This window comes from Lotus japonicus, chromosome 3 (assembly GCF_012489685.1).
Source record: "Lotus japonicus ecotype B-129 chromosome 3, LjGifu_v1.2".
In the NCBI taxonomy this organism is placed as follows: domain Eukaryota; kingdom Viridiplantae; phylum Streptophyta; class Magnoliopsida; order Fabales; family Fabaceae; genus Lotus; species Lotus japonicus.
Genome location: NC_080043.1, coordinates 9,472,151 through 9,491,987, shown reverse-complemented (window position 1 = coordinate 9,491,987; position 19,837 = coordinate 9,472,151). Strand labels below are relative to the sequence as shown.

The following is a 19,837-nucleotide window of genomic DNA, read 5'->3' as shown; positions in this document are numbered from 1 at the left end:
CTGACGAAAGCAATTTAAAGAATGTTTCTCTTCTAATTTTATGGTTTTTAATGGAGAACACCATTGGGCCGGTCTCGCCCCTAGGATGTCGGGACCGAGCTTTCACAGCATGTCAAAGACGCACTTCGTCCTTGAGCGCCAAGGACTTGACGTCTAGCGAGCATGTGGACCTGTCCCACCCCGTATAGCCTGGTGGACAGGTCTCGACCCATAAGGACGTCTCGACCTCTTTTCAGGGGACTTAACGACCTTAGTGGGTCGAGACCTAATGCTAAAATCGCACTTCGTCCTTCTGCACAAGGACTCAACGTCTTGCGGGCATGTGTACAGGTCTTGACCCGTAAGAGCGACTCGACCTCTATTCAAGGGACCTAACGGCTTTGACGGGTTGGAACCTAATGTTAAATGACGAGACTCATGACATCTGGCACGTGACTAGGATTTTAGGTTTATTATTGTTAAGGCCCAACAGACCAAGTATAGGGCCTATATGTAATAGATTTAGGTTAGGGTTCAGCCCCACTATAAAAGGCTAATCCCTATTCATAATAAATCATGTTCTCTCTTAAGCTTAACAATGGCTACCATAAACCCTAGATGAAGGACCTCCATCTTCATGTAAGAACAATCATAAGTAAGATTTTTCTTTTTTTTTTTAATATTATTACTACTGCGATGGGGTTACGAAATTAAAGATTAAGAATATTTTTAATATTTTTTATTTTAATTGAATTATTAATTATACATGTGGAAATTAACAATGACATGTGAGTATGTGTCGTGTCATGTCAGTGTTCGACTATGAGGTGAGGACAGAGACCAAAAAGTCCATAAACAGGGGAATATATACAAAGACCAATGCAGGGCGAAGATTAAAATTAGGCTTAAATACTCCAAAGGTCCCTATAATTGTAAAGGGAATCAATCCTGGTCCCTAAATTTTTTTTGCATCAAATGTAGTCCTTAAATTTATATTTTTAATCCAATTGGCTCCAAAGTGTGTTTGAGCATGATGTGGCATGAATTTTGTCCAATCTGTATTTCCAGGTGGATTACTTTTTTATTTTTAATGCATATGTGTAAATGATTTTAAAAAATTAAAATTAAACCCAAATTAAAACCCTAATTTGTCATCTCTTTTCATCACACACGACCGACCTCCTTCTTGTCTTCCCTTTTCTGGTGCAGTACCCACACCACCATACCACCATGCTACTTCTTCCTCTCCCCAACGTGACAACCACCACTCAAGCATATTCCTTCTTCTCCCCCTGTCTTCGGCAAGAACGAAACAGAGCCACCACCGTAGCCTCCTCTGTTCCGACGAGCTTCATCCACAAGCCCCATGGACGAAGGAGCAGAGAAGTACGACGAGAGAAAGCGACGAGAATTAGAGACTGACCCACCACGACGACGTCAATTTCTCTCCTATTTTCCGGCGAGATGGTTGAGCCAAAGGTGAAACCAACATCACGACTAGACTCCCCTTGAAGCCAGCTTCAAAACCCCTAAATCAATTTGATGATCGGCCGCCGTCAACTCCGGCGCCGCCACTGCCGTCTTCTCCGGCGAGTGGGTTTTGGAGGCGTTTAGTTTCAAGTTCCTCTTCGTTCTCTTGTTCAGTTTCTCGGCTTTGCTTTCTGGAATCTCCTGGGTTCTTCCTAAATTCTGGGTTGCAACAGGATGCCAAAGATGGACAAGGTTTGTTTAAAGGCTTCCTTTATTCTATTTATGAATGGACCATGAATCCGGTGGCTTGAAATCTATTGCTTCCTAATCCTATGATTGGCTGCTGAAAATTCTTGTTAGAGGAGATATTGTGTGAAGGTTGTTGGGCTTGTGAAGGATACAGGAGTTGCCTAAGATGAGTTTTTATTTTGAGCTTTTGCTAATCTGTTTCTGTGAGGGAGTACTTGCTTTTTTTATCTGGATTTTTCTGATTCTTGTTTTGTTTTGAGGATTGAAGAATGATGAAGATGAAGATTATGTAGTTAATTTTGACGAGAGGTTCATTTAGGTTTTAATTAGGCTTAAAGCCACGTGGAAATGCTTAGTGGCAAAAAAAAAATTGAAACAATAAGCAACAGACACACTTTGGAGCCAATTGGATTAAAAAATAAAATTTAGAGACTACATTTGATACAAAAAAATTTTAAGGACCAGGATTGATTCCCTTTACAATTATAGAGACTTTTGGAGTATTTAAGCCTTAAAATTAAATGAGCGGTGACAAACAGAGGGAACAAATTTAATTATTAACCCGATGAGGAAGAGGTCTAAACTTTACGTTAGCCTACACCAAAAAAACTTTGCTTAAATTGTATTTTAGTTTGTTCTAATATCCTTTGCACATGACGCCAACTAACCCTTGTAGATGATGAAGTGTCCATGAATATTAGCCAGAATATCTGGGACAAAGTGGCTTTGTCTAAGAAAGTATACATGTCGTCTACTTCTTTTAATTTTGTGTTATAAACAAGTTTAACATATTAGGATAAAAAAAGTTAATCTGAAACTTGCATATTTAAAAACAAATTAACTTGGTAATCATTTATAAATATTTCATTCATTACATTTAGTAAATACAGTAACTTTTTAGCATTAATTAAAACTAAGGAAAGTAAATTCTATTAATTGAAGAATGACTAATTTAAAAGTGATATTGATCTGTTCAGTAATCTAAAAATTAAACATAGAATAGAATTGATACATGTTTCTTGATGACAATGGAATTAACCATGCATGATGTGGCTCAACATATATCAATTAATTATTTATGCTTTTGGCTTTCTATTGATCTAGTTTGTTTCTTTGCTGTTATACTTTTCTTTATATATTATGAGTTAGAGTACTTCTTGTACTTCAGTTTTTAATACACGTTTGGTTTATTGAAAAAATCAAAACTATTTCAATATATTCTCTTGTTTGCCTTCATAGTAATGCGCTCACATGATCGAAAACAAACTAACTGTTATAACAACAATAAAAATATATATATGTACGCAATGCGCGGCATGGGTTGGGCTATCACTTCACTTCACACTGGACATTCATTGTTTTTCTCATCCTGCACACTTTTCTCTGCGATTGGATACACGGGTACCTCACCATTCCCTAACGCTAACGGATTTACAACAACAATGTTTATCTCATTAATCGTTTTCCCATTTTCCCTGTAAATGCAATACAGCACCATCTGAACTAGCCCCAATACAAAACCCACCACATTCGGAATCTGAAAAAACAAAGATAAACAAATGATAATTGATTAAGTTACTTTCATTTTCCTTAAACTAATAATTAACTCAATTAATACAATGTATATACTTACAGCAATGCATATGTCCTTGTGAAAGAAACCATATGCAAACCAAATTACTGCACTTAATGTAAGGAAAAATGACAGGTTGATAGGCATAAACTGTACACTCTTTGTTCGGACAACTTGTGCCTATTGAGAGAGAAAAAAAAAATTAATTATGAAGTGAGATCTATAGTGACCAATATAGAATTAAAAGAAGTGAATTAAAATTTGACTTACCACAATGCTTAGAGGTGCTGCAAAGACACTGACTGAAATGGCGACACAAATCCATCCAAGGACTGGGACACGGAGGGAACGTCGTAAAGTGAAATGTGTAATGAAGAGGATCATCGCAAATGCGCTCATGTTCATTGCCACAAACAGTTTAATCGTTAAGTTCTGCATGTGCACAATTAAAAATTAGTTAATTTCGTGTAAAGTTTAATTTAATTTCATAACATGTGTAAATTAGTGAGATTTAATTTTGTTGTACCTTGGCTTGTTGGTTGGCATAGATTATAAAGATGATAATGTAGATGATCTCTATAACACAACCAATGGCATTAATCGTTATGAGGAGAAACGCATCAGTTTTGAGCAATGCGTAGTATAACCAAAGCATACAGCTGAATAATGCCACCAAGTATGGCAGTGCTTGAAATCCTTCTGTGGATTTCTTTTCCCATATTCGATAAAACGTTGGCCTGCAATTTCACGAAAGCAAAATTCTCATGTTATTATATTTAGTAAATCAAAATTGTAGAATATTAGAATCGGAAGTTGTTCTAATAATAGGTGATATACTTACAGGGGAGCCAAGAACACCAGGAAGGATATGATGTTACCTGCACATATGTTAAATGGAGAATATTGAGAAATTTTTTGTTTAAATTAAAAAAAATTAAAATAATCTATAATGATTATCAATTTTTTCATTATAAAGAAAAAATTGATCAATTCTTGGACACATCACACAGGAGTGTAAAATTATGATCAGAAGAGGGAAAAGAAAAACAAGAAGAGGTTCTCAACAATCAATACAAAAATTTGTGATGACTAAACTATATATAATTATTTTCAAAAAAAAAAAACTATATATAATTGAAAGAAGTGGGGTCAGCAGCCCATTCACTAGCTATTACAAGAAAAAAGAAAATCAAAGATGATGATGTTAGATTATGTGGAAAAAAAAGTGCTTGTTACCTAGTAAGCCAAAAGTGAGAGCCAGATCATGGTAGGTGATAGACATAGCCATGCTTCTCCCTTGTTCCCTTGCTCTTTAGATTTGATTGAGAGGGTTATGAGCAATGGATCAATCTTGGAAGCCTCTCTTATCCTAGGTGATGAGGTTTCTTCAAAATCAACACCTCAATCTCTCTGCAGCTTCGCTAGCTGAATGAGGATGGGTGTGTTTGATCAAATGATGATGCTAGCTATTTATACACAAACGTTTATGGAGTGAGAGAGGGAAAAAATAAAAAGAAGAATTATTAAAGAAACTTGAAACAGAAAAGTAGCACAAATGAGGGGAATGTGCTGCAGCGTAATTAAGTCATTCAGGGTTCATGAGGAATTAAACTTTGATCAGTAGGTAGCGTACCATAAAATCATTTGTCTTTCCAAAATCCCAACTCAGCAATACAGAATTCAGAATTTGTTTCTTTTTTTTTTAAGATAAATTGCACCCTTCAGGGACATTCACCTGCTCCACTCATATGTCTCTAAGCTCCTATATCACTGGAGCTATCTTTCAGCATGAATGATATGATTGAAGTACAAATAAACATAAGGATTTAAGTGATTCGATTTTGAAATCAAACTCGAAATCCTATCAATTCAATAAAAAAAATTCATATCATCTGTTTTTTTTAATAATTTTTCAATTTTTGTTAAATTGGTTGTTGACCATTTGTAATTTTTTTTTTAACATAAACACTTATGATTAATAGTAAAGCAGCAGTTTGAGTTGCAATTGGTGTAAATCCCTTTATGATCAACACTTATAAACTCTCATAAACTGCACGTATCAATGGTGTATAATAAGATGATTTTATGCAAAGGTAGCGGTTGTTCAGGAACCGTTACCATTAAACCGGTATTTTTTCCCCATTCTGGTGAAGTGCAAAGTGGTGTTATGTGGTGTTATTCATCATTTTCGTTTTGTTTTTTCATTCTAAAAGCGGAAATGAGTAGGATTTGGTGAATTTTAAACGCATCAAACTGATAAGATAATAGAAAGTAGAAACACGTAGCAAATAAATGGTGGTGTATGATGGACTTGAATGCACTTAAACGTTTTTGGCATTTCTAGAATGTGGCAGGTTTGGTTGCCATGTGTCATACCGGTGCCGACATGATTAGAAAAGATACACTAATTTGTCAATGAGATGGTACATATTCACCACCCTGCTCTATCGATAAAAAAATCACATACATACTCGTTTATTTTTTGCTCTTTGTTATTTTCTAATACTTTGTACTATGGGTGACATCCTTGTGCCTTTTTATATTATTCATTGGCTTAACAAAAAAGACATACTCGTTTCATACCAATGAGTTATAAAATATCCATGGCTGGTATCATAGACATCCATGAATATGTATTTGTGAATTTTTTTTAGAAAGCAAAAGAGTGTATTTTTCACAGCTTTGAAAAACAAAGCTAAAAAGGTGACAAAGCAAGCAAGGGGGTGAATATATAGTAGAAACAAAAAGCTAATCACCCTCCATGAAGTACGATCTCCAAAAGAAATCAAACTTTAAAACTATACAACATTCAAGAACCCTAAACTCAACAAAAAATAAAAGCTCAAAAGCTACATACCATAAGGACTCAAAAGACCAAAAGAAAGGATAAAGCACCCGACTCCGATCAAAAACACCAAACCACCAACCACCAGCCCAAAGGAGGCGTACGCGCTTGAATCTGGGCTGCAATTTGATTCAAAACAAACTCATCTATACAATCATACCTCATGCTCAAGTACTTTTGAAATAAAAAATTTATCTATAATTAAAATACATTTAAGATAATTAAATTATTTAAAAAATTATAACAGTGCTATAACATGAAGTTAAAAAAAATATATAAAATTTTTATTATTTCCTTTTTTTTACATCGGAAAGATAAATTGCGCTTTTATATACACTTATTTATAATTATTATTTACTTACATATACACATAAAAGAGTGCAATTAAGAAAATATATTATATACATTTAGAGACATATTAGATTTTCCATTTGTAACCAAAAAAAAAAAGAGACATATTAGATATCGGGCATTAATATATAGGCCGCCCCATAAATAAATGCGTAAAGAAAATGCCCATTAAATAAAGTCATAGATATTTGTGGTGCGGGTAATTTTATTCATCACGTACTTTTATTTGCTGTCATCTGTGGACTTGATAATTTTAAGGTTTATATATCAAGTTTTATATATCCATTGTGTCAAGTTTTCCAATCAAATAATGACACAGGTATAACTTTTTAAAATTCAACAAGAAATTCTTAATGAATATTAGTACTTATTTTCAGAAATAAAATCCACGCGTCATTATTTGATGAAAGTCTTGATGGAATGAATATAAAAACTTAATCAAGTTTTCTCCTAATTTTAATATCCTAATATTTTCTTTTTAGGTATTAAAGGTTGGAGTGTCCCTTATTGTACTTTTTTTAAATGCAACATTTGTCTTATAAAATATATTTAAATATAGTGTAGCATAAATGGTAGATAGACAGTTGAAGTCCCTCAATGCTTAATCGAGTATTTAATCTATGAACAGTGTGTATGAAAAATAATTTGTCATGTTGGAAGAAACATAACACCTTAATGTCATCTTAGAGTTTTTAAGAATTAGGGTATGTTTGATTACACTTTTCAAGAACTGTTTTCTATTTTTAGAAACTGAAAAATTTAAAAACCTGTTTGTTTTCAAAAACAGTTGTCAAATTTTAGTTTTTAAAATTAAAATACCAGAACAAGTAAAAGATGTTTTCTGTTTCAATTTTTGGTTTTCAGATTACAATTTTTTGACTGTTGTAAAATATGTTATTCAAATTGCTTTTTTCTTCTTAAAATTGATTTTAAAAATTGTTTATGAGAAACTGTTTTAAAAACTGAAAACTAAAACTGCAATCAAACACACCATATGCCGCTTTCCGCTGTGAGAATAATCATAAAAAAATAGTAATACTAGGTTGGCTAAATAAAGAAGGCATGGGTTGGATATGTGGCATGCAGCTCATAACTTGAAGTCTTGAAAAGATTGTTTTATTCACGATACTGATTTTGAGACATGTAAGGTACGGGTACGTTGCTGCTAGGGCTAGATTCACGTGGCTTCGCCTCTCACTCGAACCGTTTCTGAAGAGTGATCATCACACTGCATGATACAATAACCATGTATTGGTGCGTCAGCTCCAATGTCATTTCTTTCACCACTCTCTTCCCTTACATGTCACACTTTAATGTTGTTATGTTGCATGCATGTCTTATAGCGTCAGCTAGCTGTTTTTGTGTGCAAATTGAAGGTTTTACGTGTGTGAGAAACAGAGAATCACTCACTTTTTTTTAATTTCTATTCTTCTTCAAGCCTTCCCTTCCTTGCAGTTATGCTAAAGCTACGAGTACGACAAAATGAGAACCTCTTCTCAATGATATTTGTTATGATACCTTGATCTTCTATAATCACCACTTCCATGCCAACATGTAATTTCCTCTCATCAGGGTAACTACCTATATCTAGCTCCAACGCCATTCATCATTTGTCGTATCCATCCCTTCCAATTCTGTTTCAATGATTGGGATTGTTCCAATTACTTGAGTTTGTGCATAATTTCCAACTCAAATATGATGTCTTACACACATTAAAAAATTATGGTGAAACTATAAAATTATGATGAAAAGTCAATAAAAATAGAAAGCCATAGAAACTAAATAAATTTATTTATGTTCATCGGGATTTTCGTCCATCATATTTTTTTCACTACGTATCTGTTGATTCAAATAGATTTGGGTATATATAGGATAACTACGTTTTTTTAAAGCCAAAAACAAAAAATGAATCTATGTGATGAGTCGGTTGAGAGATCAACGTAATTATTTCCAAAGATCTTTGAAGGATTGCTATGGATAGATTGAAGGCGAAGTAGGTTTTTGAGACTAAGAAAACAACTAAGATGAATAAATAAAAGACTTAAAAGCTTGAAAATCAAGACTGAAAATAAAAGCTGAGAGCGGCGACAAAAACTAGAATAAAGTAAGTGTTAAAAAGTAAAGGCAAATACGGAAAATTTGTAGATTGTATTGATTGTTGTGTTGTATTTACAAATTAAATGAGCCTCAAATGACTATTTGTAGAGGCAAATATTCACACCTGATCACAACAGTTGTTTATCTTCCATGAAGTCTACTAGACTACCACGTTCTCTAGACACTGAGCATGTATACAAACATTCAAGACCATGGCATCGTATCACATCCTTAAAAAACCGTCATATCAACTAGTGGGTTTCCCTTCCAAGTTGATCAACCGACTCCGCTATCTCAGTTTGACATGAAGTTCCTATATTTGTGGCATATGGATCCATTCGATTTTCTCTTCTAGCTTAATGAAAATGTCACTTGAAATTAATTAATTACAGTAAAACTCTCAATATCTACGCAGAATATCAACAAAAACTTCATTATCTCTTTTACCACGTGCATTATCCAATAAAATTACTTAGGTAATGAATTTGGGCTAACAACTCATCACATTTCAAGGCCCAAAAAATTTGATCAATTCAAAAGTCCAAACTCAGCTGATGCAGTCACTCAAACGACTAATGGGTGATAAGTCGTCATTCATAAGTTGAAAGCTAACAACAAGACGAAACAATGCCTAATTCAGAAAGACCAAATCAAGTGATTATCATTCAGTCCATTGACGGACGACTAATTATTAGTCTATCCATCGACTAACAATTAATTAAGACCCAATCTATTAGCTAACGACTAATTGATAGTCGATCCGTCATCTAGCAACTGATTATTAATCGATTCATCAGCTAACAACTGATCTACAGAATTGTAACTCAATTCACTAAAATCAATTATCATTTCAGATAATTCATACCAACTAAATAACAATCGATGCAGTTAGCTGAATTTCTCAATTTTTGGGTGCTAACAGTATCTAAACATTCTTTATGGTGCTTGATAATTAAAGAAATAAAATAATTAATAAATTATGAGATTGTGAAATTTGATATGGTAAATTCTTTTTGCAATTGAGAGATGTTAATATCGTATCAAAATTCAAAATACATAATGTAGTAATCACGCGGTCAAAGATATTGGAAATTTAACTACTCACGTCGGTAATTCAAGCAAATAAAATTAACTATAAAGGGGAAAAGTTTGTAAATTACTAATTTCTGGTGTAAATTATTGTTTTTAACCGATGGAATCAATAAAGTGAATTTGACAAGAGTAAAAAGTGTGAATGTAAACATTTTACAACTAGAAGTCCGTTGAAATGCAAAAGAATCACCATCACTGGGAAAAGGCTTAAATAAAATATGTTGGAGGTCCCTCTAAAATAGGGGTCATTTGGTTAAGGCCTCTACAAAAAATTTTGGGTGGAATAAGCCCGTAATGTGAAAATAATATATAGTGATAAGTCCATGCCGTGAGATTCCGTTTAATTTCTGATGATTCTGCAAACGGCGCTGACGTGGATTATATTTTGTGAAAAATATTCAATTAAAGAGGGTGTCACGTAAGTAAATTAGGGTTGGAAAAAATAAAAATAAAATAAAAACCCAAAGTAAAAAACTCAAGTACGTTTGAGGATTTTACTTGGGTATTTTATTTTGGGTTTTTATTTTTTTTATTTTTTCAACCCTAATTTACTTACGTGGCACCCTAATAATTTTCACAAAATATAATCCACGTCAGCGCCGTTTATAGAATCATCAAAAATGAAACGGAACCTCACGGCAGGGGATCAATAATATTTATAATATTTATAATATTGCACCTGTAAATTACAATTGTTTAATTTACGATACTTAATTAATTAAAAGAACAAATAAAGTAGGGGTTTACCTATTAGAATGAGCTAGAGCTTTCAATTTGAGCCTAAGCCGTAGGGTCAGCCCAAGCTCACATGGACTAGGGCCAAAAAGCCTCACGAGAAAAATCCCAAAGGGCCAAAACCCACCAAAGTATGGTAAGCGTCGCGCAGGTTGGTGTTAGTTCAAGTGAATCAGAGTTAAGATCAAGATGGGTTTGATCAAGATGGGTTGGGCGGGTCGGGAAGGTCATCACGATTTAGGCGAGGTAGATTAAGGGTTTAAGGTCGATTTTTGGGTTTCAGGCCAATTTTGGTTTCAAGCTTATTTTTGGGTTTCAAGACTGATTTTAGGGTTTAGAACTGATTTTAAGGTTCACAGTCAATTTTAGGGTTTTGGGTTGATTTTGAGGCTTAAGGCCAATATAACAGTTAAAGGTCAATTTTAAGGTTCAAGATCGATTTTAGAGTTTCAAGCCGATGTTAATGTTTCAAGCCAATTTCAAGGTTCTTGGTTGATTTTAGGATATCAACTCCTAAGTTTCATTAATGAACACATAGTATCAATAGAAAATACCTTCTTTTAATATATTGTTATCAAGCATAAGCAAATCAATCAAATTCAACTTTATTAACAACGTTCATGGTCTATTCCGCTTGACGTCCACTAGCTACTGATGGTGGGGAATCCAATCAGTAATCCCAAATGACTGTTGTGAACACTTTGAACAACACTTCTACCAGGTTAATTGTACTAAGAAAGAGGGATGGATGCTGATTTGGTGCACATGTATCTGGTCTATATGGCTATTGCGAAATGACATTATATTCAAAAATGCAGAATCTGATTTGCTCAAGGTTGGGGAGGCTATAAAGTTTAGATCATGGAACTGGCTAAGGCACAAGAACAAAGGCTTCTCTTACTCTTTCTTTGAATGGAGCCATAATCCTAAAGAATGCTTGGGAGGGGGACGTTTCTAGCTGAGTAGATATATGACAGCAAGGGTTTTAGGATAAGCTACTGGGTATGTAGTCTGCATAAATAGAATACATATTTTGGCTGGGGTTAAATTGAAATGCATTTGGCAGGGAAAATTAGAAATTATATAGAGAATTTGTGTGCTCTATCCCTTGTACTTTATTTTTTTGTCTCTTAACTCTTGATGTATTGGGTTGAAGTACCTCTTGTACTTCTATTTAATACATTTCTTTGCCTTCCAAAAAAAAAATTAACTACCATTAGTTCAACCGTTAAACTTTGACCGGTACCTCCACCAATTCAATAATCGATTCGATTATGCAAACATTGATATTTACCTATCATTAATTTATCAATTAATTATAGTAATTTTCAAAATATTCCAAATTTATTTTTAATCTCTTAAGAAAAATACACTTAAATTTTCAAAATCAATTTTTGAAATGGGTCGGGTACACGAGGCCCGATCCATGTAACCCGACCCAAATACCCACGCTGACCTACTTTGCTTTGTTGAATGTAAGAGTGTAGACACTTCCAGAAAACATTGGCATCATACTCGCAATAGAAACAGAGACACTGCGACCAAAACATCTGAAGACTGAGCATGAGAGTGTCCTCTGAAGCTTCATAGAGAGTTCAAAACGTAGTAGCTAACCATTGTTGCTAAATTTACTAACATGGCGGAGAAAAAACCCAGAGAGATAAAGCTTCTATGCCCTTCACTCTCAAAGGTGACTACTCAACTCGTTGTCTCTGATGAACAGAGAATCGACCTTGGAGCCATAGCTCGAGCATTTGGGCTTGACGCGTCGACAATGAGGTTGAATGGCCACTTTATCAGTAGAGGGGTGGACCTAGTTTCTTCCTCTGTGACTTGGAAGTCTCTGCTTTCTTTCTTCTCTGCTAGAGGGTTGTCCACTGGAAAAAACAACCGGGATGCTCTTGTTGTTACTGGGAAGTTCTGTAAAGTTGGGAATAAACGTATGTCTCTTCACTCACTACTCTTATTTTAAATGTTTTATTAAGCTGGTTTTAGTTTTCTTTGATAGTTGAAGTTGGACCATTGATGGTTGGTCCTCAATGAAGCTATTGAATGTAGTTGTGTATGGTAGTAGGGTTTTAAATTGTCGGTCGCTACATAAAGGGTTTTATAGTCCCTGCAACTGCATTGCGACTGCAATTGTGATCACATCAACTCGCATTTATTCACAATTTCGTGACATAAGGCGACTGCAATCGCAATTTAAAACCCTGGTATATGGGGTGGGGCATGTATCTAGTTAGAAAATGAGTGAGAGGGATAAATCTTGACCAAACAGGACATTGATGGTTAGTCCCCACAACTGCATTGTGCTTGCAATTGCGACTGCATCAACTTGTATTTATTCACAATTTTACGGACATGACCGCAACCCGGACTGCGATTGTAATTTAAAACCCTGATATAGGGGGGTGTATTTAGTGAGAGGGATAATTTTTTTACCAAACAGCAATACATTGATGGTTATTCAATGGTGTGACATAAGCACTTAAAATGTAAAAGTCGACTTCATATTTTGATCTTGATTATTCACATTTGTATCTAACGGTCAAGATTTACTCCTCTCACTGGGGAGGATTAAGAATGATCCCCAAACTTGGAGAGTGGGTTTGTGATATAGGGAGCTCTGAATGAAGCCATTGTACATGTAGGAATATTTCTTCACAACTCTTGGGGTTTGCATACCCTTTTTGTACTTTGAAAATGAGATCTTACTTCACTTGTTGGCAGCTCCTTTCCAGCTGCATCCAATGTCAGGGGCTTTATGAGGGCTTTCGAGCTGTAGTGCCTGTCTGCCTTGTGTTGGAACTCTGCTTCCGTATTAGAATAATCGGGGGTAGTAGGGATTGGACTTTGGACCACTTAATCATACAGACTAATCACATATCATGAGCCTACTTTTCCAAAAGTTCAAGTTGTTGGGTGAAAAGAGATGAATGATTTTATGTGATATTTCTAAAGCTGTCAAATTTATTTAGGTTAGTTTTGGAGTGAATAAGCAGTGGAGGCTGTCTTGCTTTTTTAAGAATTTGAGGCAATGCAGGTTTGTCTTGAGCTCGTCTTTGCTAAGACATTATGGGGGATTAGAAATTTACTTTCTCAATTTGATATTATATCCGTTCTTTACTTGGTTGAGTTCTTTCAATAGTGTTGCATGGTTGCTTACAAAGTTTATATTTGAAGATAACATTTCGTCAGTAGCTCTTGCTGGTTTTTCAGTGTAATCTCAGGAAATTCCGATCTTTTTCTTATTTGTTCTCTATATCTGTGTGTTCAAAATATGATTTGTGCCTTGTTTGATATTGTGAATTATGTATTTCTAGTTAAACCATATTTTCTCTTATCCAGATTGATGAGGTTTGATAATGCAGGTGGACATGACTCTCAAGATTATCAATGTGGGACCAGCAAAGTAACAGAAGATGAGCATGCTTGTAGTAGTAGAGGGATTCAACTGGAAGCTATCAACTTGCTCAAGAATAAAAAGTTGAGACAGAGCAACTTAGGTGTGTGATTAGCTACTTGTGAAGAACATATATAACTATCATTTGAAACAATGTTTACAGAGTCATGGACAAAATGTAAAACAGAGAATTTATTTTAATGATTATAAATAATAACATTATGGGATATATTTCTTAAAGCTGGTTGTGTTCAAGAATATATAAACACTTAAAGCCATTTGATGAAATGTTCAAGAAATATTTTGTAATTTTGCAGTCATACTTATATTCATTTTAACTAATATTTTTTTCTATCCTTTTTAAAAGGTGAGATTCTGAATGGCCTAAGCTGCAAAAGGAAACAACTTTTTGAAGATGCCAACCTACTAAATTTCAAGAAGCTAAAAGTTAATGATGAGAAGTCAGGCAAGTTCTTATTTGAACCCTTCTTTAGTCATGCTCTTTCTCTGTTTTAACTGCCTTAGTTTTCATGTTCTGTAATCTGTATATTTTGTTATATCCAGCATTACTCTCCATTATTTGTGGTTGTGGTAAACTTTCAACCAAACCTTCCTCCTCCATTACTTGTCTATCAGCCTCAACATTGACACACATTTGATGCACTCTTCACAGGTATTCGAGATAAAGTCGATGACCTCCCTCGCAGCATTTCACCCAGCCAGATTACATGCAATTACATGAGCAAGAATTTGAAGCGGATAAGAGAAGATGAGGCAATTGTAGCAGCTAATTACAAAAGGATTAGATAATAAAAACTCGTAGAGAAGAAAAATGTAGTTTGTGCTTTTTTTTCATGGTTGAGTAATTGCTGTGAATGTGTTGATTTGTGATACCCTGAAAATATCAAAGAGATAATATTTAGTGTCGCAGAGGATGTACAGGTTAAACCATTGTGCTCTTGTCGGCTAAGAATATCCAGTTTCTTCGTTGAAAAATTGGAAAGAAGTAAGCAGTGCAACCACTATAAAGAAACTCCTTTAATTAGAAGCAATCAAATTTCTAAATTATTTAAATATCAACATTAGTAATACATGGCATTAAACAAAATTTAGAACAATTTCTATTACCAATAAAAAATCAGATGGACAAAAATTTGTTTATAACCAATTTTTTAATTTACATGCGTTACATGTAATCATGTGTTGTTCTGATCAATTAAAAAGCAAACATGAAGGCAAGAGCGTCAAGATGTGGAAGAAAGGCTTGTATTGTACAAAAATTACATGCAATCTGAATATGGTACACCTAAAACTACCAAAGTTGGATGCTATCATTGCGAGTAGTAGTGCCATGCAACTGCAATTCCTGCAACCACTAGTACTCTAAGAATCAATTTTGGAGTAATGAAGGATAATGATGATCGTGGTTGAGTAGATTCCGGTGATCTCCCTCTAAGCTTGGAAGATAATTTAGTTAATACTCGACGAAGGAACGCACCTTTGGTTGCATCTACAAGTAGAAAAATGCACATATTAGAAACTGAGCAAGAAAACATGAAAATATGAGAGGGAGGGCAGGGAAGAAATACATAAATCTAGGGCTATAGACCATAGGGTTTAGATTAAATTCTTCTACCTGAACTTAAATCTATAATTTCAGAAGTACATATCACCATACTACTATGTTTGCATGACTAGTTTGTAATAACTGCACACTATCATAAGTATCAAGGTATCAGGTAACAGTCTGGTAAACTAACCCAAAGAGAGAACAGAGTGAGTCTTAGAAGGGTGGATGCTTAGGGGGTGTTAAGTGAGGAAGCTTTATTAACCACAACTCATAAAAGCACCACATTGAGTTTTTATCCAACCTATTCTGATGTCTCCCAAACACTACCACCTTAGGGCTACTCAACGTTGTACAAAATTAAGTTACTTATGTACCAGGATGCAGCTGCGTCTCCTTAAACTTCCCTTTATTTTTGTATAAACAACTATTGTTACTTTTGTATTGGGTTGAAGTACCCCTTGTACTTCTTTTCAATACAACTAGGCTTATCAAAAAATAAATGTACCAGGATGCAGACAATAGAAGTGTCGAGAATTACCTTTGTTTTTCAAAAGTCTTTCCTCCTCTCCAACTCGTCTCCGGAGTACATTTAGCAAAGATCCAAAATACAATGCAAAAATTGTGCATGTGATTGTAATGACATTATAAGGCATACTGAAATCAGGAGTTGTCAATGGTACAAGCAAAACTTCTGTGTAAGAGAGAACAGGGCTCTTTTCCTGCAGTAAAGAACCAGACAGTTAGGGATGACAGAGGAATCTTGTATGCAGCATAGTTATGAGCAAAGATGGAGTGCAGATTTAAATAACCTGTAATTTAGACAACATTGGTGTCTTGCTTATAGAGTCATCAGAAAATTGCAAACCAGCATGGAAGTCAGGAAAGCTTATTATTGCTGAGGGAATGTCAAATCCTTGATTAGCATCTGGAGGGTATTCATCAATGTGCAAGAATCCCTAGGCAGACCAACAAAAGCATGTCAAAAACAAACTTGATCTGAAGAAGAAACTGATCCTCTATCCTAAAAGGGTCTGTGGTGAATATATCACATAGATAGCTTCAACCAGGATCTAATGTCATTTAGTTATAGTCTGTTCTCTGTGATTTAGAGTTTTGAAGGTCATAAAGTATACCAACTATCAAACTCGTATTTCCTATGATTTCTCCTACTTCCATATAATATCATCAGCAGTCTTCTTTATTTAGAATGATCTTCTGATTAAGATTTACGAGGTTCCTTAATAACATTGACTTATAGAGTTTGATGTCAATCAAACAAAAAGTGAGTTAAATATATAGAAGAAATATAAATGGAAATAGAAATTAGAGCAAACCTTATCAAACTCTATATTTAATAAAGCTGACTTTACTTCACAAGGAAATCTGAGAACCAGCTCCATCACCCCTGTCGATACTTTGTCTTCAGAGGGTGAAACACGCATTCTCTCAACAAAATCTGAGACTACTTGAATCCTTTCATCAACTAATAACTGTAACGTATGATAATATACCTTAATATACCAAGGCACAATTTGGAGAACATTAACTTGCAACTTACACCTCTCACCAGTATTATTGGTCGCAATGAAGCCCTGACTCAATTCTGTTGATTTCATGGATATTGAAATCGTACCTCTTTCATTTCCACTCCCCATTAAAAATCTACTGGCGTATAAAGGTGCATGTGGGCTGGACCAAACAACTGGATGCTTCCATGTTAATCCTAAATCAAATTGTTCAGTGTCTTTATACTCTTTGATTGGATATTCATATAGAATTGAGGAGCTCTTTTCCACTTCTCTATGCACCCTGTCAGGCATAACAGATAATTCAAAGCCAATATTCCTTCTAAAATCGTCTGGACCTGAGTCATTAGCAGCATATACAGCAGTATTCTTCTGGAGATTCTCAATTTGAGCAACTAGACCTCTCTCAAGTTGAAGATAGACATTACTCAACTTGGCAAGAACACATCTTCCATTGATTTTTCTCCCAAATATTGAACTCAGAGACCAGCTAGGTTGTATCTTTGTTTCACTGAGATAGTTCATACCAGCTCTCTGAATATTTGGCTGAAGTACAACTGTAAGAGTTTGTTCTAGGATAACTTGTGAATCTAACCCATCTGCAGAAGCTCCGGATATTGACAAGTGCAATCGCTGAGAGTGGTAGAAGCTTCTGTAAATGGATGGTCTATCCATTAAGGCAGAGAGGCCAGCTTTATCTCTACAAGGAAGGAGTTTCAACCACGGAGTAAGATTCTCAGTGCAGACAGCTTCTCGTGGCAGTGTACCATATCTTAAACTGCCTAAAGCTGATTGAAATGCCCATTTAGGAGCAGAATAAGAGGTAGAAGACTCTAGGAAGTTGATTGAAGCACAGAAGAGACCTGACAGAGAATGGGTTAAATTTTTCCAAGAAGCATCAACCTGGTCTAGAGGGACATCAAAGACAGCCCACAATTCAACTCCAGGAGGCTTAGCATTGCGGCTTGATATTGGGTCAAATCCACCCCATCTTTCATAGTTCCACCGACCTTGTGTGAAAGATAACTCCATTGCTTTAATATGAAATTTCTTAACCTGTCCATCCAGCACTAATTCACATGTTATTTAGTATATTCAGGAAAAATTTATGAGCAATCAGCATAACAAAATCAAACAAAAAATCGTTACAATTCCAGAAGGCTCATTAATATTTTATGTCAAGTGAAGGACTTCCCTCTCAACGCAATTTTCTAATTTAGGATGAAATGGTAACAGAAAATATACACCACTAAAAACTCAATGGCGTAGATAAGAATTATTGTATTACTATAACATTCTGTACATGATTAATAGTCATATTCACATGTTTATATCTCCATTAATAATGTGTTATGTACAAGGCTACTACTAGAACAAATCAATTAATCGAAGGTTTAAACAATACTCATCTCAAAACCTGAGAATACTGTACTTGGATGGTGATTTCAGTCAGAGTTCCATATTTCATTTGTAATCATATCTTCAAAATGAATTGTAGTTAATATAATCTAATAAGCAGACTGAAGATCATAGAAAAGCTGACATGACATGGTGCCAGTCACAACTAAACAGGGAAAACAGGTTCAAGAATGCTAAACATTTATTTCTCTCTGGCAAGGGATCATTCATGTACAGAATTCAATACCTCAATAGGGTCTGAATCAGCTAGTAGAAAAAATAGAAGTTAACTGTTAAGATTCGGCAGTTGTAGTTAGTTGAAAAAGTTAGTTGGCTAGTTACATAATCAGTAAGAGACGGGGATCCCGTCTTGAGGGTATAAAAAGAATAATGAGACTCTAGTTTTAGAATGGAAATTGGGAGGGTAAGTCCAGGTCTTGAGTAAGACCCTGTTCGGATACGGACTAAAGATCACTTAATGAACCTTATTAACTAACAAAAACACTGAATAAGCTCCAATAAGTACGCTTTGGTCCACATCCAAACAGACTCTAAGTGGAACTAGTATCTTCATTCTCATCTCTGATCTTGTATTTAATTGACAAATTTTTAACAATTTGCCAAATTAACAATTAGCAACAAACAATGAATAAGATTTGCAATATACACATCAAGCAATGAATTAAAACAAAAACTGAAAAAGTTAAAACTAACCTAAAGTAAACTAACCACCAATATAGACATAATCTATGAAATTTAAATAACTTGAATCACTCACATTAGATGCATTTCAATAAAATAGGAAAAGCAAAACACCAAGTTCATATGAACACTACTCGAATCGATTGCATTTCGCTATCGAAATCGATGATCAGTAAAGAAAAGCAAAGGAAGAAAAGTACACACACCAGTTGCGCAATCGATTTGGGGAAGAGATGGTGGTGACGGGCGAAGGAGTGTTCAGCGAGAGGAGCTTCGCTTTGGAAATGGAAATGCGCGAGTACTTTGCGATCGGGTAACGGCTTCAGTAGCAATTCCTCGGAAAACTCTTCTTCTTCTGCGCCCGCCGCCGGCGACGGAATCGGAAGCAAGAGAAGAAGAAGAAGAAGAAGGCAGAGAAGGAGGCAAGGTTTGATTAAGAGAGCCATCGTTGATTTCGCTTGATGCGTTTGGAAATACGAACCACCGCCGTGCCTGCTATGCTCACCGCCGCCGCAGAGGTTGCGCTGCCATGAATGGCACTGTGCGAGCTGAAGGTCACTGCAATGGTCTAAGAAGTTTCTCTGTTTGGGAGGTAAGGTTTTGGGCTTCTTGGGATAATGGGATTTATAAGTCCATTTTGGGCAGGCCTTTATAAAAATGTTATAGTGACCAAAAATTTGAGTTTAGGGGTTGATATTAACACTATTCACATTCACACTCCACTTTCGTAATGGTCTAAAATATATCATGTTTCGTTATTTACGGGGTTTTGCAAAAACTCGGTAGGATAGTTTAACATATTTTGGGATTTAAAACTCGATAATGCGTTTTTAGGGCATTGTTTTTT

At 35.1% G+C, this 19,837-nt stretch overlaps 3 protein-coding genes across 4 annotated transcripts; 1 reads left to right on the top strand and 2 right to left on the bottom strand.

Moving 5' to 3' along the window:
* Positions 1 to 2,881: 2,881 nt before the first annotated feature.
* LOC130749878 (bidirectional sugar transporter N3-like) lies at positions 2,882 to 4,934 on the bottom strand. Its single transcript, XM_057603242.1, has 6 exons — positions 4,508 to 4,934; positions 4,113 to 4,149; positions 3,798 to 4,008; positions 3,542 to 3,703; positions 3,332 to 3,451; positions 2,882 to 3,235 (listed from the first exon to the last, which is right to left on the bottom strand). The coding sequence occupies exons 1-6, from the start codon at positions 4,557 to 4,559 to the stop codon at positions 3,038 to 3,040; spliced, it is 780 nt and encodes a 259-aa protein (XP_057459225.1). The 5' UTR covers positions 4,560 to 4,934; the 3' UTR covers positions 2,882 to 3,037.
* Positions 4,935 to 11,889: 6,955 nt separating this feature from the next.
* On the top strand, positions 11,890 to 14,792 carry LOC130748346 (uncharacterized). Its single transcript, XM_057601541.1, has 4 exons — positions 11,890 to 12,331; positions 13,763 to 13,897; positions 14,162 to 14,260; positions 14,468 to 14,792. Exons 1-4 carry the CDS (start codon positions 12,028 to 12,030, stop codon positions 14,602 to 14,604), a joined length of 675 nt encoding a protein of 224 aa, XP_057457524.1. The 5' UTR covers positions 11,890 to 12,027; the 3' UTR covers positions 14,605 to 14,792.
* Positions 14,793 to 14,892: 100 nt separating this feature from the next.
* LOC130748059 (uncharacterized) lies at positions 14,893 to 19,601 on the bottom strand. Of its 2 annotated transcripts, none has more exons than XM_057601145.1 (5): positions 19,197 to 19,601; positions 16,699 to 17,946; positions 16,174 to 16,320; positions 15,903 to 16,083; positions 14,893 to 15,304 (listed from the first exon to the last, which is right to left on the bottom strand). In XM_057601145.1, the coding sequence occupies exons 1-5, from the start codon at positions 19,434 to 19,436 to the stop codon at positions 15,126 to 15,128; spliced, it is 1,995 nt and encodes a 664-aa protein (XP_057457128.1). In that variant the 5' UTR covers positions 19,437 to 19,601; the 3' UTR covers positions 14,893 to 15,125. The 2 variants fall into 2 exon arrangements, with proteins under 2 accessions (XP_057457128.1, XP_057457129.1); XM_057601146.1 differs by having other exon boundaries at positions 16,699 to 17,960; positions 19,197 to 19,337.
* Between the last annotated feature and the right edge of the window lie 236 nt (positions 19,602 to 19,837).

Coding starts and splice junctions, on each gene's coding strand:
- LOC130749878 (XM_057603242.1), bottom strand. CDS start 4,559: ATGGCTATGTCTATCACCTACCATGATCTGGCTCTCACTTTTGGCTTA. Junction 4,150..4,507: donor TCTCACTTTTGGCTTACTAG/GTAACAAGCACT, acceptor ACATATGTGCAG/GTAACATCATATCCTTCCTG. Junction 3,452..3,541: donor CAGCACCTCTAAGCATTGTG/GTAAGTCAAATT, acceptor CTCTCTCAATAG/GCACAAGTTGTCCGAACAAA.
- LOC130748346 (XM_057601541.1), top strand. CDS start 12,028: ATGGCGGAGAAAAAACCCAGAGAGATAAAGCTTCTATGCCCTTCACTC. Junction 12,332..13,762: donor CTGTAAAGTTGGGAATAAAC/GTATGTCTCTTC, acceptor TTGATAATGCAG/GTGGACATGACTCTCAAGAT. Junction 14,261..14,467: donor AGTTAATGATGAGAAGTCAG/GCAAGTTCTTAT, acceptor CACTCTTCACAG/GTATTCGAGATAAAGTCGAT.
- LOC130748059 (XM_057601145.1), bottom strand. CDS start 19,436: ATGGCTCTCTTAATCAAACCTTGCCTCCTTCTCTGCCTTCTTCTTCTT. Junction 16,321..16,698: donor TAAATATAGAGTTTGATAAG/GTTTGCTCTAAT, acceptor TGGTCTGCCTAG/GGATTCTTGCACATTGATGA. Junction 15,305..15,902: donor AAGACTTTTGAAAAACAAAG/GTAATTCTCGAC, acceptor TTCTACTTGTAG/ATGCAACCAAAGGTGCGTTC.